This window comes from Gadus chalcogrammus, chromosome 1, assembly GCF_026213295.1.
Source record: "Gadus chalcogrammus isolate NIFS_2021 chromosome 1, NIFS_Gcha_1.0, whole genome shotgun sequence".
Classification (NCBI taxonomy): domain Eukaryota; kingdom Metazoa; phylum Chordata; class Actinopteri; order Gadiformes; family Gadidae; genus Gadus; species Gadus chalcogrammus.
The window spans coordinates 21,784,735-21,796,825 of record NC_079412.1 but is presented as its reverse complement, the minus strand read 5'-3'; the positions used below and the strand labels follow the sequence as shown (position 1 = coordinate 21,796,825).

At 47.6% G+C, this 12,091-nt stretch overlaps 1 protein-coding gene across 2 annotated transcripts in view; it reads left to right on the top strand.

Moving 5' to 3' along the window:
* The first annotated feature begins 822 nt into the window (after positions 1 to 822).
* Positions 823 to 12,091, top strand: part of gripap1 (GRIP1 associated protein 1) — a 19,102-nt gene continuing 7,833 nt past the window's right edge. The window contains exons 1-20 of one of the 2 annotated variants that reach the window (XM_056595790.1): positions 823 to 1,107; positions 2,177 to 2,243; positions 2,410 to 2,471; positions 2,677 to 2,703; positions 3,226 to 3,333; positions 3,473 to 3,647; positions 4,748 to 4,857; positions 5,528 to 5,567; positions 6,390 to 6,547; positions 6,646 to 6,693; positions 6,870 to 6,901; positions 7,414 to 7,461; positions 7,684 to 7,783; positions 8,156 to 8,233; positions 8,473 to 8,565; positions 9,161 to 9,202; positions 9,950 to 10,084; positions 10,610 to 10,705; positions 10,820 to 10,930; positions 11,822 to 11,923. In XM_056595790.1, coding sequence (XP_056451765.1) covers positions 1,060 to 1,107; positions 2,177 to 2,243; positions 2,410 to 2,471; positions 2,677 to 2,703; positions 3,226 to 3,333; positions 3,473 to 3,647; positions 4,748 to 4,857; positions 5,528 to 5,567; positions 6,390 to 6,547; positions 6,646 to 6,693; positions 6,870 to 6,901; positions 7,414 to 7,461; positions 7,684 to 7,783; positions 8,156 to 8,233; positions 8,473 to 8,565; positions 9,161 to 9,202; positions 9,950 to 10,084; positions 10,610 to 10,705; positions 10,820 to 10,930; positions 11,822 to 11,923 — 1,680 coding nt within the window. In that variant the 5' untranslated portion in view covers positions 823 to 1,059. The remainder of the gene's footprint in view (positions 1,108 to 2,176; positions 2,244 to 2,409; positions 2,472 to 2,676; positions 2,704 to 3,225; positions 3,334 to 3,472; positions 3,648 to 4,747; positions 4,858 to 5,527; positions 5,568 to 6,389; positions 6,548 to 6,645; positions 6,694 to 6,869; positions 6,902 to 7,413; positions 7,462 to 7,683; positions 7,784 to 8,155; positions 8,234 to 8,472; positions 8,566 to 9,160; positions 9,203 to 9,949; positions 10,085 to 10,609; positions 10,706 to 10,819; positions 10,931 to 11,821; positions 11,924 to 12,091) is intronic. The other variant, XM_056595799.1, reaches the window with a different exon arrangement.

Below are 12,091 nucleotides of genomic sequence, written 5' to 3'. Positions count from 1 at the left end.
GGCCGCCTTAACAAGACTAGGGCCCCGCCTTGACTACCAATGTATTTAAAAAAAAAAAAAAAAAAAAAAAAAAAAAAAAAAAAAAAAAAAAAGTTCAATTACAGCAGGGCGCTGGAACTGTTCTTTGCACAGCCACGCAGAATTGCATGCACTGATGCCTCTTGTCAGCTGTGCCGCAAATAAGATCCAAAAAAGGAACTGTAAATAGTTGAATTTGCATACAAAAGTTAAGTGTATTGTCCATTATTTGTATTTAATTTGCACTTTTCTTTAATTTTATTTTGTAGTGTCTGCATGTTTGCACAACATTTGTACCTACTGTTTTTATTTTTATTTATATGGAAATAAACAGTCGTTTATTTCATTCATGCGTACTGGCATCTTTGAGCAAAATACCCCCAAAAATTTTCGCCGCGACGCTTTGCGCCGCGCCAACAACACCACCGACTGCTTACCACCTTGACTGAGACATTTACTGGGGGAAACACTGTGTCCCATATATGTTACTCTATGTTTCTGTGATAAATCAATGGATATATACAACTTAATGTTAATAATGCAGAAGTGACTCTCGAGCACAAGAAAAGGCATACAAAAATGATGAACTCACATCAGCTGAAGCCCGGGGTTCAATGGAAACAAACCGTAGGCTACTTGAATACAGTTTTAAGATTTCATCACACTGTGTTCACATAATTCAATGATACCCATATTAAAAACCCAAGCAGCACCAATAAACGGGTGGTTATATATTGCGGGAGCACGCCAGCAAGTTGTAAAGAAGGGAATCTTTCCAACGACCATATCGCTCCCATTCCCCACATGACTTGAACGCAACAATATATCTCTTTCAGCGTCGCTAGCTGCTCCTCTCTAGTAGCACTGAGGCTATTAGCTAGCTCTTCGATAGCCCCTCCAATCTAATAGCACTGAGGCTATGAGCTAGCTGTCCATAGCCCCTTCTCTCTAATACAGTGAGGCTAAGAGCTAGCTGTCCGCTAGCTGCTCCTTTCTAGAAGCACCGAGGATAAAGCTAGCTGTCCGCTAGCACAGGTAAACATGGCCATGGCCCAGGCTCTCTCTGAAGAGGAGTTTCATCGGATGCAGGTATGAGTATATCATCTATCTGATATGAGAGCCATAGCTGTCTGACAGCTAGGGTTAGCTGTCAGCTAGCTGTCATAGTACCCAGCTGTGATGTAATGCTAGCCGTGAGGTGTCAGGTGTTGCGGTGCAGAGCTAGGTGATGGTTATAACCAGGTTATACCTTGGAGAGGGTCACTCATTGGTTCAGTACACACACAGGTAGCTCTGGCTAACGGACCTGTTCACCCTAACGCTGCTAACCTAGGCTGGCAGGATGGATGTTGTCTTAATGGTGCTAACCTAGGCTGACAAGATGGATGTTACCTTAACGGTGCTAACCTAGGCTGACAGGATGGATGTTATCTTAACGGTGCTAACCTAGGCTGACAGGATGGATGTTATCTTAACGGTGCTAACCTAGGGTGGCAGGATGGATGTTGTCTTAACAGTGCTAATCTAGGGTGGCAGGATGGATGTTGTCTTAATGTTGCTAACCTAGGCTAGCAGGATGGATGCTCTCCACCACAAGACTGTGGTCACGGGGTCTACACTCCTGACCTGCTCATGTAGTCACATCAAAAACTTCACAGATAAAACCACCAAAACCGATTTTAGTTTTTTTTAAATGTGGTGTGTTTGTCGCTTGATCGTAAACATAATAATCATTATTCATATACAACATTGCTTACACCGCTCATAAAATAAAAAATGATCATAACGTTTTCATGGGTCGTAACTATGGGGATAACACGCCCCCCTCCCTCCTACAGTCTCAGCCCAAAACACATTTCTTAAGACCTCGAAGTGTTCAAATTCCCGCTGAACCAGTGGCTCACTGGCTCTTTAAACTGAAATGGTGTTCTTAAGTACCCGTCTCGGTACTCTGTATTGGCAAGTACACAAATGTGTACAGGGAAAAGGTGGTGCATGGGTGTCTCCCTAGTGTGTGGATATAGTGTGTGTGTGTGTGTGTGTGTGTGTGTGTGTGTGTGTGTGTGTGTGTGTGTGTGTGTGTGTGTGTGTGTGTGTGTGTGTGTGTGTGTGTGTGTGTATCATGTGTCTGTGTATAATGTGTGTGTTGTGTTTCCAGGCCCAGCTTCTGGAGTTAAGGACTCAGAACTACCAGCTCTCTGATGACCTGAGGAAGAACTCTGCAGGTAAAGTTCCCCCCCCACCCACTTCCCCCTCCTCACCATCTCCTCCTCCTCACCGTCCCCACCCCTACACCTCCTCTATCACCTCCTTCCTCCCTTCTCCAGGGGCTGGGTGTCATGGTGATGACCCCGGTCCTGACCTCGTCCTAACCCCCTGGTTGTGTTGCAGAGCTGGGCGTTCTGCGGCAGAAGACGGGGGTGCTGGAGAGGGACTTGGGGAAGGCCCAGAAGGTAAGCTGTCAGGGACAGCTCCACACACTCCGTTCAGAGCAGAGGGCTCCCAAACTGATGTTGAACTTTGACCAAACTAACGACCTCGTGGTCACTTTAGTCATCCTATTATTCAGTATTTGAATAATGATTATTAGTGGTATTAATAATCCCGTGTGTGTGTGTGTGTGGACCAATTCTATTGGTCCTCTTCCTTGTTTTTCAGGCGCTGAGTAAGAGTAAGAAAGCTCAAGTAAGTCTGTACCAATAACATTAATATGAGATATGATACTGGTATGATTGGTAACATTAATGTGAGCTCTGATATAAATGTGATAACATTAATATGAGATATGATACTGGTATGATTGGTAACATTAATGTGAGCTCTGATATAAATGTGATAACATTAATATGAGATATTATATTGGTATGATCGATAACATTAATGTGAGCTCTAATATAAATTTGATAACATTAATGTGAGATATGATACTGGTATGATGGGTAACATTAATGTGAGCTCTAATATAAATGTGATAACATTAATGTGAGATATGATACTGGTATGATTGGTAACATTAATGTGAGCTCTAATATAAATGTGATAACATTAATGTGAGATATGATACTGGTATGATTGATATCATTAATGTGAGCTCTAATATAAATGTGATAAGATTAATGTGAGATATGATACTGGTATGATTGATATCATTAATGTGAGCTCTAATATAAAGGAGATTACAACATGAGTGGTCATGTGACCCAACAGGAAGTGGATGCGTTGCTAGGGGAGACCGCCATGCTGCAGGGGAAGCTGCACAGCCAGGAGGAGGACTTCAGGCTCCAGAACAGCACCCTGATGGCGGAGCTGTCCAAGGTACGCATCGGGCTGTTGTCATGGTAACCATGACCGTGGGGGGGGCTGATGTGTAAAATAAAGTGATGTGTTTGTAATAGTAATAAGAGTACAGGTTGTGGTGTCAGCAGCAGAGCTGTAAGGTGCTGTGTGGCTGCAGCTGTGCACCCAGATAGAGCAGCTGGAGCAGGACAACCAGCGCCTGAAGGAGGTGGGAGGAGCCAGCGCCACCAGCCCCGCCCCCACTCCCGTCCCTGACTCCGCCCCTGCCCATGACGACACGGAGCTCCTCCGCGTGCAGGCGGAAAACTCTGCCCTGCAGAACAAAATGGCTGGTGTGTGTTCTTCTTTTCATATACATGCGTGTTTATATCCATATGCGTGTGTGCACATGGATGTGCGTGTTTATATCCCTTACCCTCTTTAGTTAGGCTGACTTAATAATAGTAATAATTAGGGATGTCCCGATACCACTTTTCCGATGCTTTGTTTTACTCTTAAACAAATAATAATAATAAAAAAATAAATGGAAGCACTTTGCTCATGATTGCCAATAAGCCATAAAACATAAAAACATCTCACTAAAGAAAAGTTGGCTTAAATCAAATTAAAAGATTTGAACAGAGTTCAAAAGTAAGTAAACAATGTAAACAAAAAAAGGTGGGCAACATTGAGTTAAACAAATAGCTAAATGGTTAAAGTTTGAATACATTTGAGATAATATATAGAATAGCTGAGCTGTTACAGCTGATAGTTTGAAATGGTTGGATCAAGTGTGTGCGTCATCACTTATAGCAACCAGGAAGTGTTATTGACGTTATTCAAACACATCTAGCTAATCAAGATAAGCTCACAAAATGATAAGGCTTGTACTGTTGGACTCCATGGAGTCTCTTTCATATGTCATATCGTTTGTGTAGTTATCATGACGTGAAAAAGATTAGCTTCTTACTTCTTTGGCTTCTACTGTAAGTACATCGGATATGTAAGAAGCAGCTAACCTCTAGCCATATAAATGGGGGTCCCAACACACAAACGCTCGATTTATAATAATCATATATCCAATTGATAAATCATTTTAATTGATTGGACGTCCGCAACGTCCTAAATGGTTAGCTGTTGTGATCGCCGAGCTTGTGGCGATCACAACAGCTGTGATCCGCTTTAGCCGAGGCAGGAGGGGAGCCCGGCCAGGCTGTTGCACTTTTCTCGGATCGTATTTCTTTCTCTCCCCTCCGATATCCGATCCAGCGTAATGGGTCAATATCGGACCGATACCGATGCCTGTGGATCGGATCGGGACATCCCTAACTAATAATAAGTAATAATAATAGTTAATCACAAGGAATGGATGGTTGAGAGCTCCGGCCACACTCTGAGCGGACGACGCTGGTCAACGAGACGTATGATAGAGTGTATGTAATCGCTCCTCCAGCCCTGCAGGAGCGCTACGACCAGGAGGTGCAGAGACTCAGCAGCTCCACAAACACATCCAGCACCTCCTCCTCCGGACCGGACCAGGCCGAGAATGGGGCAGGGGAACAGGTGAGAGGGGGGAGGGGCAGGACAGGTGAGAGGGGGGAGGGGCAGGACAGGTGAGAGGGGGGAGGGGCAGGACAGGTGAGAGGGGGGAGGGGCAGGACAGGGGAGAGGGGGGAGGGGCAGGACAGGGGAGAGGGGCAGGACAGGGGAGAGGGGGGAGGGGCAGGACAGGGGAGAGGGGGGAGGGGCAGGACAGGGGAGAGGGGGGAGGGGCAGGACAGGGGAGAGGGGGGAGGGGCAGGACAGGTGAGAGGGGGGAGGGGAGGGACGGTGGGAGGGTAGGGAGAGACAGTGAGAGGGGGGAGGGAGGGACTGTGGGAGGGTAGGGTGAGACAGTGAGAGGGGGGGGGGAGGAAGGGACTGTGGGAGGGTAGGGAGGGACAGTGAGAGGGGGGAGGGAGGGACGGTGGGAGGGTAGGGAGGGTGGGAGGGAAGGGAGGGACGGTGGGAGGGTAGGGAGGGACAGAGGGATGGTGGGAGGGTAGGGAGGGACAGTGGGAGGGACGGTGGGACGGTGGGAGGGTAGGGAGGGTGGGAGGGAAGGGAGGGACGGTGGGAGGGTAGGGAGGGACAGTGGGAGGGTAGGGAGGGTAGGGAGGGGCAGTGGGAGGGTAGGGAGGGGTCGAGAGGGAGAGGAGGTGTGAAAGTGAAGGCGTGGTCTTTGTGTCTCTAGGCAGGTCCAGAGTGTGGACCCACGTCCCGACAGATACTAGGTGAGTATCCAGTCTTCCCCTCACAAGATGAGGCATGAGCTGTGTTTTATGATCCCATCGGGACGGTCATGGGTCCTACAGCCGGTTATGGCTGCTCCGTCGGTCCGCCTAGCGGTGTGTCACAGTCACATGGTTCCACAGGACATGCTGACCCCACACTACTGCACCAGAACACACAACGGGCCTCCATCAGGAGGGTGTAGAGGCTCTGACTGCACCACCTGTGGGTGGAGGCTGTAGAGGCTACAGTCTGACTGCACCACCTGTGGGTGGAGGCTGTAGAGGCTAGGGCTGGGCGATTAATCAAATTTCGATTTCGTTTTTAGCGTCAAACGGTCACAAAACGAATATAATCTAATATATATATATATTTTTTTTACTGTTTGATAGAAAGTGCAGAAGAACAGCTGGATACATATCTATACATTATTTGAGATTTGAACTTTTGCTTTTTGACAATTTTTTTGTATTTATTAAGGTGACATTTCAAAGTTCTCAGTTACAAAGAGTTTTTGGCAGAGACATGCTAAATAAATACGTCATGTTATCAAACTCAAAAATAATCGTTTGAATGATCGGGATTTCAATATTGACCAAAATAATCGTGATTATGATTTATTTTTCCATAATCGAGCAGTCCTAGTGGAGGCTACAGTCTGACTACACCCTCCAGTAACCCTGCAGTCAGACTGAAGCCTCTACAGCCTCCACCCAAAGGTGGTGCCATCCGACTGCACCCCCCCTGTGGGTGGAGTCTGGGTTTGGGAGGGTCGGGGGAAGGTGTAGAGGCCGTGCCTAACGAGTGTACGGCGCCCCCTGCAGGCCGCTCAGAGAAGGTGGTAGAGAAGCTGGTAGGTGTGCAGGCAGGCTGGTCAGCTCTGTGTCCTCTAACCCCCTGCTTTGGAGCAGAGCTGGAGGTGTCGCTGAGCACGGAGCAGGAGGAGAAGAGGCTCCTGAGGGAGCACGTCCTGTCCCTGGAGGTAAGGCCCCCCACACGCGCCCCCACACTGCTTCAACCGGCTGGGCCCTCAGCCCGAGTGACCTCTGACCCCTGTTTCCCCTTGCTTCCTGTCCGCAGGCTTCCAAGCAGACGGAGGTCACCAAACTACTGGAGGAGGTCAGCAAGGTAAACACACCACCGGGCCTGCCACACAGGAAGTGACCTCGGCAGGGCTGTGACACCACCAGACACCTTGTGTTGTTTCTGCAAAGATGTGCTCAGCGTTCAATCCAACCGTCTGTCTGTCTGTCTGTCTGTCTGTCTGTCTGTCTGTCTGTCTGTCTGTCCGTCTGTCTCTCTAGCTGTCAGACAGGTTGAAGAAGAAGCAGGAAAGGTAGGAGCCTACCAAAACAGATGTTCTGCTTTCTACTAGTCTTTCTCTAGTTACTGTCCCTCTAGTTAGCATTTCTCATCTGCCTCTAGTGACCATCTGTCTAGTTAAGTCTCTCTAGTTACCATCTCTCGCTAACATCTCTCTAGTTACCATCTCTAGTTACAGTCTCTCTTCTGTCTCTCTAGTTACCATCTCTTTAGTTACTGTCTCTCTCGTTACCATCTCTCTCCAGTCTCTAGTTACCGTCTCTCTCTAGGTACCATCTCTTTAGTTACCGTCTCTCTCTTTACCATCTCTCTCCAGTCTCTAGTTACCGTCTCTCTCTAGGTACCATCTCTCTAGTTACTGTCTCTCTCGTTACCATCTCTCTCCAGTCTCTAGTTACCGTCTCTCTCTAGGTACCATCTCTCTAGTTACCGTCTCTCTCGTTACCATCTCTCTCCAGTCTCTAGTTACCGTCTCACTAGTTACCATCTCTCTAGTTACCGTGTCTCTCTCTCCCGTCTCTCTAGTTTCCAGCGTCTTCAAGGAGAGAAGGAGGCGCTCTACAACGATAGCAGGTCAGAATACAACCAACAGATACAACTTACAGAATAACCCTAATTAACCTACCTAACTACAACTGTTCTAATGCCTGAATGGGGAATTTAAATGGGACCTCTCTCGCTCTCTCTCTTGCTCTCTCGCTCGCTCACTCGCTCACTCGCTTTCTCATTCTCTCACTCTCACTCAATCTTTCGCTCTCTCTCTCTTGCTCTTTCTCTCTCGCTCTCTCTCTCTAGGACAAAGATTGATGAGATAAACCAGAAAAAAGAAGATGATCTGAAATCCTTGAACCTCCGTATTCAGAAACTCCAGACAGACCTAGGGGCAGCCAATCAGGTAAAGGCTGAGATCACATGATCCCACCAGATGTTCAGAGTAGATCAGGACCTCCAGATGATGGTGACCTGTCCAGTAGACTAACTAGATGTTTAGAACAGGACCTCCAGATGATGGTGACCTGTCCAGTAGACTAACTAGATGTTTAGATCAGGACCTCCAGATGATGGCGACCTGTCCAGTAGACTAACTAGATGTTTAGAACAGGACCTCCAGATGATGGCGACCTGTCCAGTAGACTAACTAGATGTTTAGAACAGGAACTCCAGATGATGGCGACCTGTCCAGTAGACTAACTAGATGTTTAGATCAGGACCTCCAGATGATGGCGACCTGTCCCGTAGACTCTTTGCTTACCTGCTGTGTCTGCAGACCATGGCTGAGATGAGGGAACAGCTGCTGGGCAAAGAGAAGGAACATGAAGTAGCACTACACACGCTGAGAGACCAGGTAACACGCTCGCGCACACAAACAAACGCACTTGCACGCACCCTGAGAGACCAGGAAACACGCATCGGGCCAGTGTTTTCTTTCTTGCTTGTTTCTTACCTCTGCTTGACTAAAGTGTTCAAGAAACAACAGTCCATGCTGTGTTCCCCTCCCTTCCTGCCCTCCTTTCTACCTCCTTTCCTTCCTTCCATTCTTCTTCCCCTCTGCTTTCCCTTGGCGGGGGTGTGGTGCTACTGTAGGCCGCCAGTCAGACTGCAGTCAGTCAGGAGCAGGTGGAAATCATCCTGCAGGAGAATGATGCTCTCAGGACCAACCTAGCAGCCCTAGAACAGGTAACCTAACAACCATGGGTAACCTAGCAACCACATGTTACCTAGCAGCCCTAGAACAGGTAACATAGCAACCACATGTAACCTAGCAGACCTAGAACAGGTAACCTAACGACCATGGGTAACCTAGCAACCACATGTTACCTACGAGCCCTAGAACAGGTAACATAGCAACCATATGTAACCCAGCAGCCCTCGAACAGGGAACCTAGCAACCATATGTAACCTAGCAACCATATGTAACCTAGCAGCCCTAGAACATGAAACCTAGCAACCATATGTAACCGAGCAGCCCTAGAACAGGTAACCTAGCAACCATATGTACCCTAGCAACCATATGTACCCTAGCAACCACCTGTAACCTAGAAACCCTAAAACAATTTCCACTGTCTGCTCTAGAGGAACCTAGCTCTGTAGCTCCCCGCCCGTTAACGGACATGAAGCGCTCTGTTTGGACTGACTAGCAGTACTAGACACATTGCCAGGGGTCTACATCAACACTCAATGCTCATCATGAACCATGTAGAGCTACCAGCCTCTCATCGCAGAGCAGGAGACACCAGCTAGATCTTAATGTGAGAAGATCTATCCCCCGCAGGAGAACCGTGTTCTGAGGGACAGTCTCTGTGCGCTGGAACAGGTAATCACACATAGAACCTTATCTAGAACCTAAATCCTTCACTGTAACCGTACCTAGGATCTAGATCTTTAAAAAGATAACCCAAACTAATATCTACTATCATAACCAGAACCTTAACTATTAGCTCAGACTTTCACTCAGATGTAACCCATCCTTTACCTATACTAAGAACTGGATCTAGTTAACCTGCCCTTCACACATAGTTTCCAGTAAACGGGTTAGCTGGCGATGTCCACTATTTCCCCGTGCAGCTCGGTTCTGGAACATTCCTTCCCTCCCCCGTTCCTTGGAGCCTGTTTGTAAACAAAAGAAGCTGTATTGATATTGATATGATGTTTATCAGATCACAAGAGAAGCTGTATTGATATTGAAATGATGTTTATCAGATCACAAGAGAAGCTGTATTGATATTGATATTGATATTGGAATCGGATCACCAGAGAAGCTGTATTGATATTGGTATCGGATCACCAGAGAAGCTCTGATCCTAAGTGATCGCTGTTCAATTCACTTACGACCCCAAGCAGGACATCTTCCAAAACTAGCAGCATCTCTACAGAGTTCTCCCCGAACTAGATACAAAAGTTGATAATCCTGCACTTCAATGATTTCTTATTTCTCTACAGTCTTTACTGTACTTTGCTGTCTCTCTACCGCCTTCTACCGTCTTTTACCTTCTTCTACTGTTCTCTTCTCTCGATCTTCTTTAATGTGTGTTGTGCGTGTGTGTGTTTGTGATGTGTGTAGATCCAGACAGTGAAGACCCAGGAGGTGAACCTGCTTCGTGAGCAGCAGGGGGCGCTGTCTGCTGAGCTGCAGCAGAAGAGAGCAGAGCAGGAGAGCCTGCTGGCCCAGAGGGACGACCTCACCTCCCAGATGCAGGTGGGCGGGTGTATAGATGAATGCATTGAGCCTTCCCCCTACTAGTCCATCATGTTGTCTCTGGGGGTATTCAGTTGGCTGCAGTCTATAACCTCACCACTAGGGGGCCACAAAATGGTACATACTGTAGCTTTAAAAAGGCTTGAAATTAAGAGAATGTCTTGGGCAGCCCTTATATAGATGGATAGATAAAGATGTATGTATACATATATAGGATAAAAATATTTATGGAGATAAAGAAAGACATAGATATGTTAGTGCTGTCCATCCATTAAAATAAATGAATGAATCACAAATTAGCTTTGATTAATCATGATAATTCGCTTTTTTTCTCTTAATGAGCAACTGAACCCCAAAACCACAATTGTATGTGTATAAAAATACTATACGAGATACCAGTAGTCCAATTTTGTGTGTGTGTGTGTGTGTGTGTGTGTGTGTGTGTGTGTGTGTGTGTGTGTGTGTGTGTGTGTGTGTGTGTGTGTGTGTGTGTGTGTGTGTGTGTGTGTGTGTGTGTGTGTGTAGGAGGCTAGCTTTGCCAGCAGGAGGCTGCTGGAGCAACTGTCTGAGGAGAGTCAGGAGAAAGAGAGGCTTCAGAGAGAGCTGGAGGACAGCCGCAAGGTACACAATACTACACACTCTAACACCCACATCGGCACTACACACTAATACACATTCTAGACTGTTCACTCACTGGGTGTGTGTGTGTGTTTGTCTGTGTGTGTGTGTTTGTAGACCGCTGAGAAGAGGAAGGTGATGCTGGATGATGTCGCTACGCAGCTCAACCAGGAGAAGTCTGGACACAAGGAGGTGCTGTCGGACCTCAAGCTGCAGCAGGAGAAGGAGGTCAGCAACTAGACCACACCTGTTGTCCATACCAGCAACTAGACCACACCAGTGAGGCTAATGTTTGTGTTCCAGGTTCTGGCAGTGAGGGCTAATGTTTGTGTTCCAGGTTCTGGCAGTGAGGGCTAATGTTTGTGTTCCAGGTTCTAGCAGTGAGGGCTAATGTTTGTGTTCCAGGTTCTGGCAGTGAGGGCTAATGTTTGTGTTCCAGGTTCTAGCAGTGAGGGCTAATGTTTGTGTTCCAGGTTCTGGCAGTGAGGGCTAATGTTTGTGTTCCAGGTTCTGGCAGTGAGGGCTAATGTTTGTGTTCCAGGTTCTGGCAGTGAGGGCTAATGTTTGTGTTCCAGGTTCTGGCAGTGAGGGGTAATGTTTGTGTTCCAGGTTCTGGCAGTGAGGGCTAATGTTTGTGTTCCAGGTTCTGGCAGTGAGGGCTAATGTTTGTGTTCCAGGTTCTGGCAGTGAGGGCTAATGTTTGTGTTCCAGGTTCTGGCAGTGAGGGCTAATGTTTGTGTTCCAGGTTCTGGCAGTGAGGGCTAATGTTTGTGTTCCAGGTTCTGGCAGTGAGGGCTAATGTTTGTGTTCCAGGTTCTAGCAGTGAGGGCTAATGTTTGTGTTCCAGGTTCTGGCAGTGAGGGCTAATGTTTGTGTTCCAGGTTCTGGCAGTGAGGGCTAATGTTTGTGTTCCAGGTTCTAGCAGTGAGGGCTAATGTTTGTGTTCCAGGTTCTGGCAGTGAGGGCTAATGTTTGTGTTCCAGGTTCTGGCAGTGAGGGCTAATGTTTGTGTTCCAGGTTCTGGCAGTGAGGGCTAATGTTTGTGTTCCAGGTTCTAGCAGTGAGGGCTAATGTTTGTGTTCCAGGTTCTGGCAGTGAGGGCTAATGTTTGTGTTCCAGGTTCTGGCAGTGAGGGCTCGCTATGAGAAGGAACTTCGAGGACTTCATGAAGAAAAGAACCGCTGTGAAGAAGAACTTAAACAACAGCTACGAGACGAGAAGGTGAGGAGGGGGAGAGAGGAGGGGGGAGACGAGAAGGTGAGGAGGAGGGGGGGGGGGAGGCGGGGGGGAGGGGGAGAGAGGAGGGGGGGAGGGGAGGGGGGAGACGAGAAGGTGAGGAGGGGGAGAGAGGAGGGGGGGAGGGGGAGAGAGAGGGGGAAGAGAGGAGGG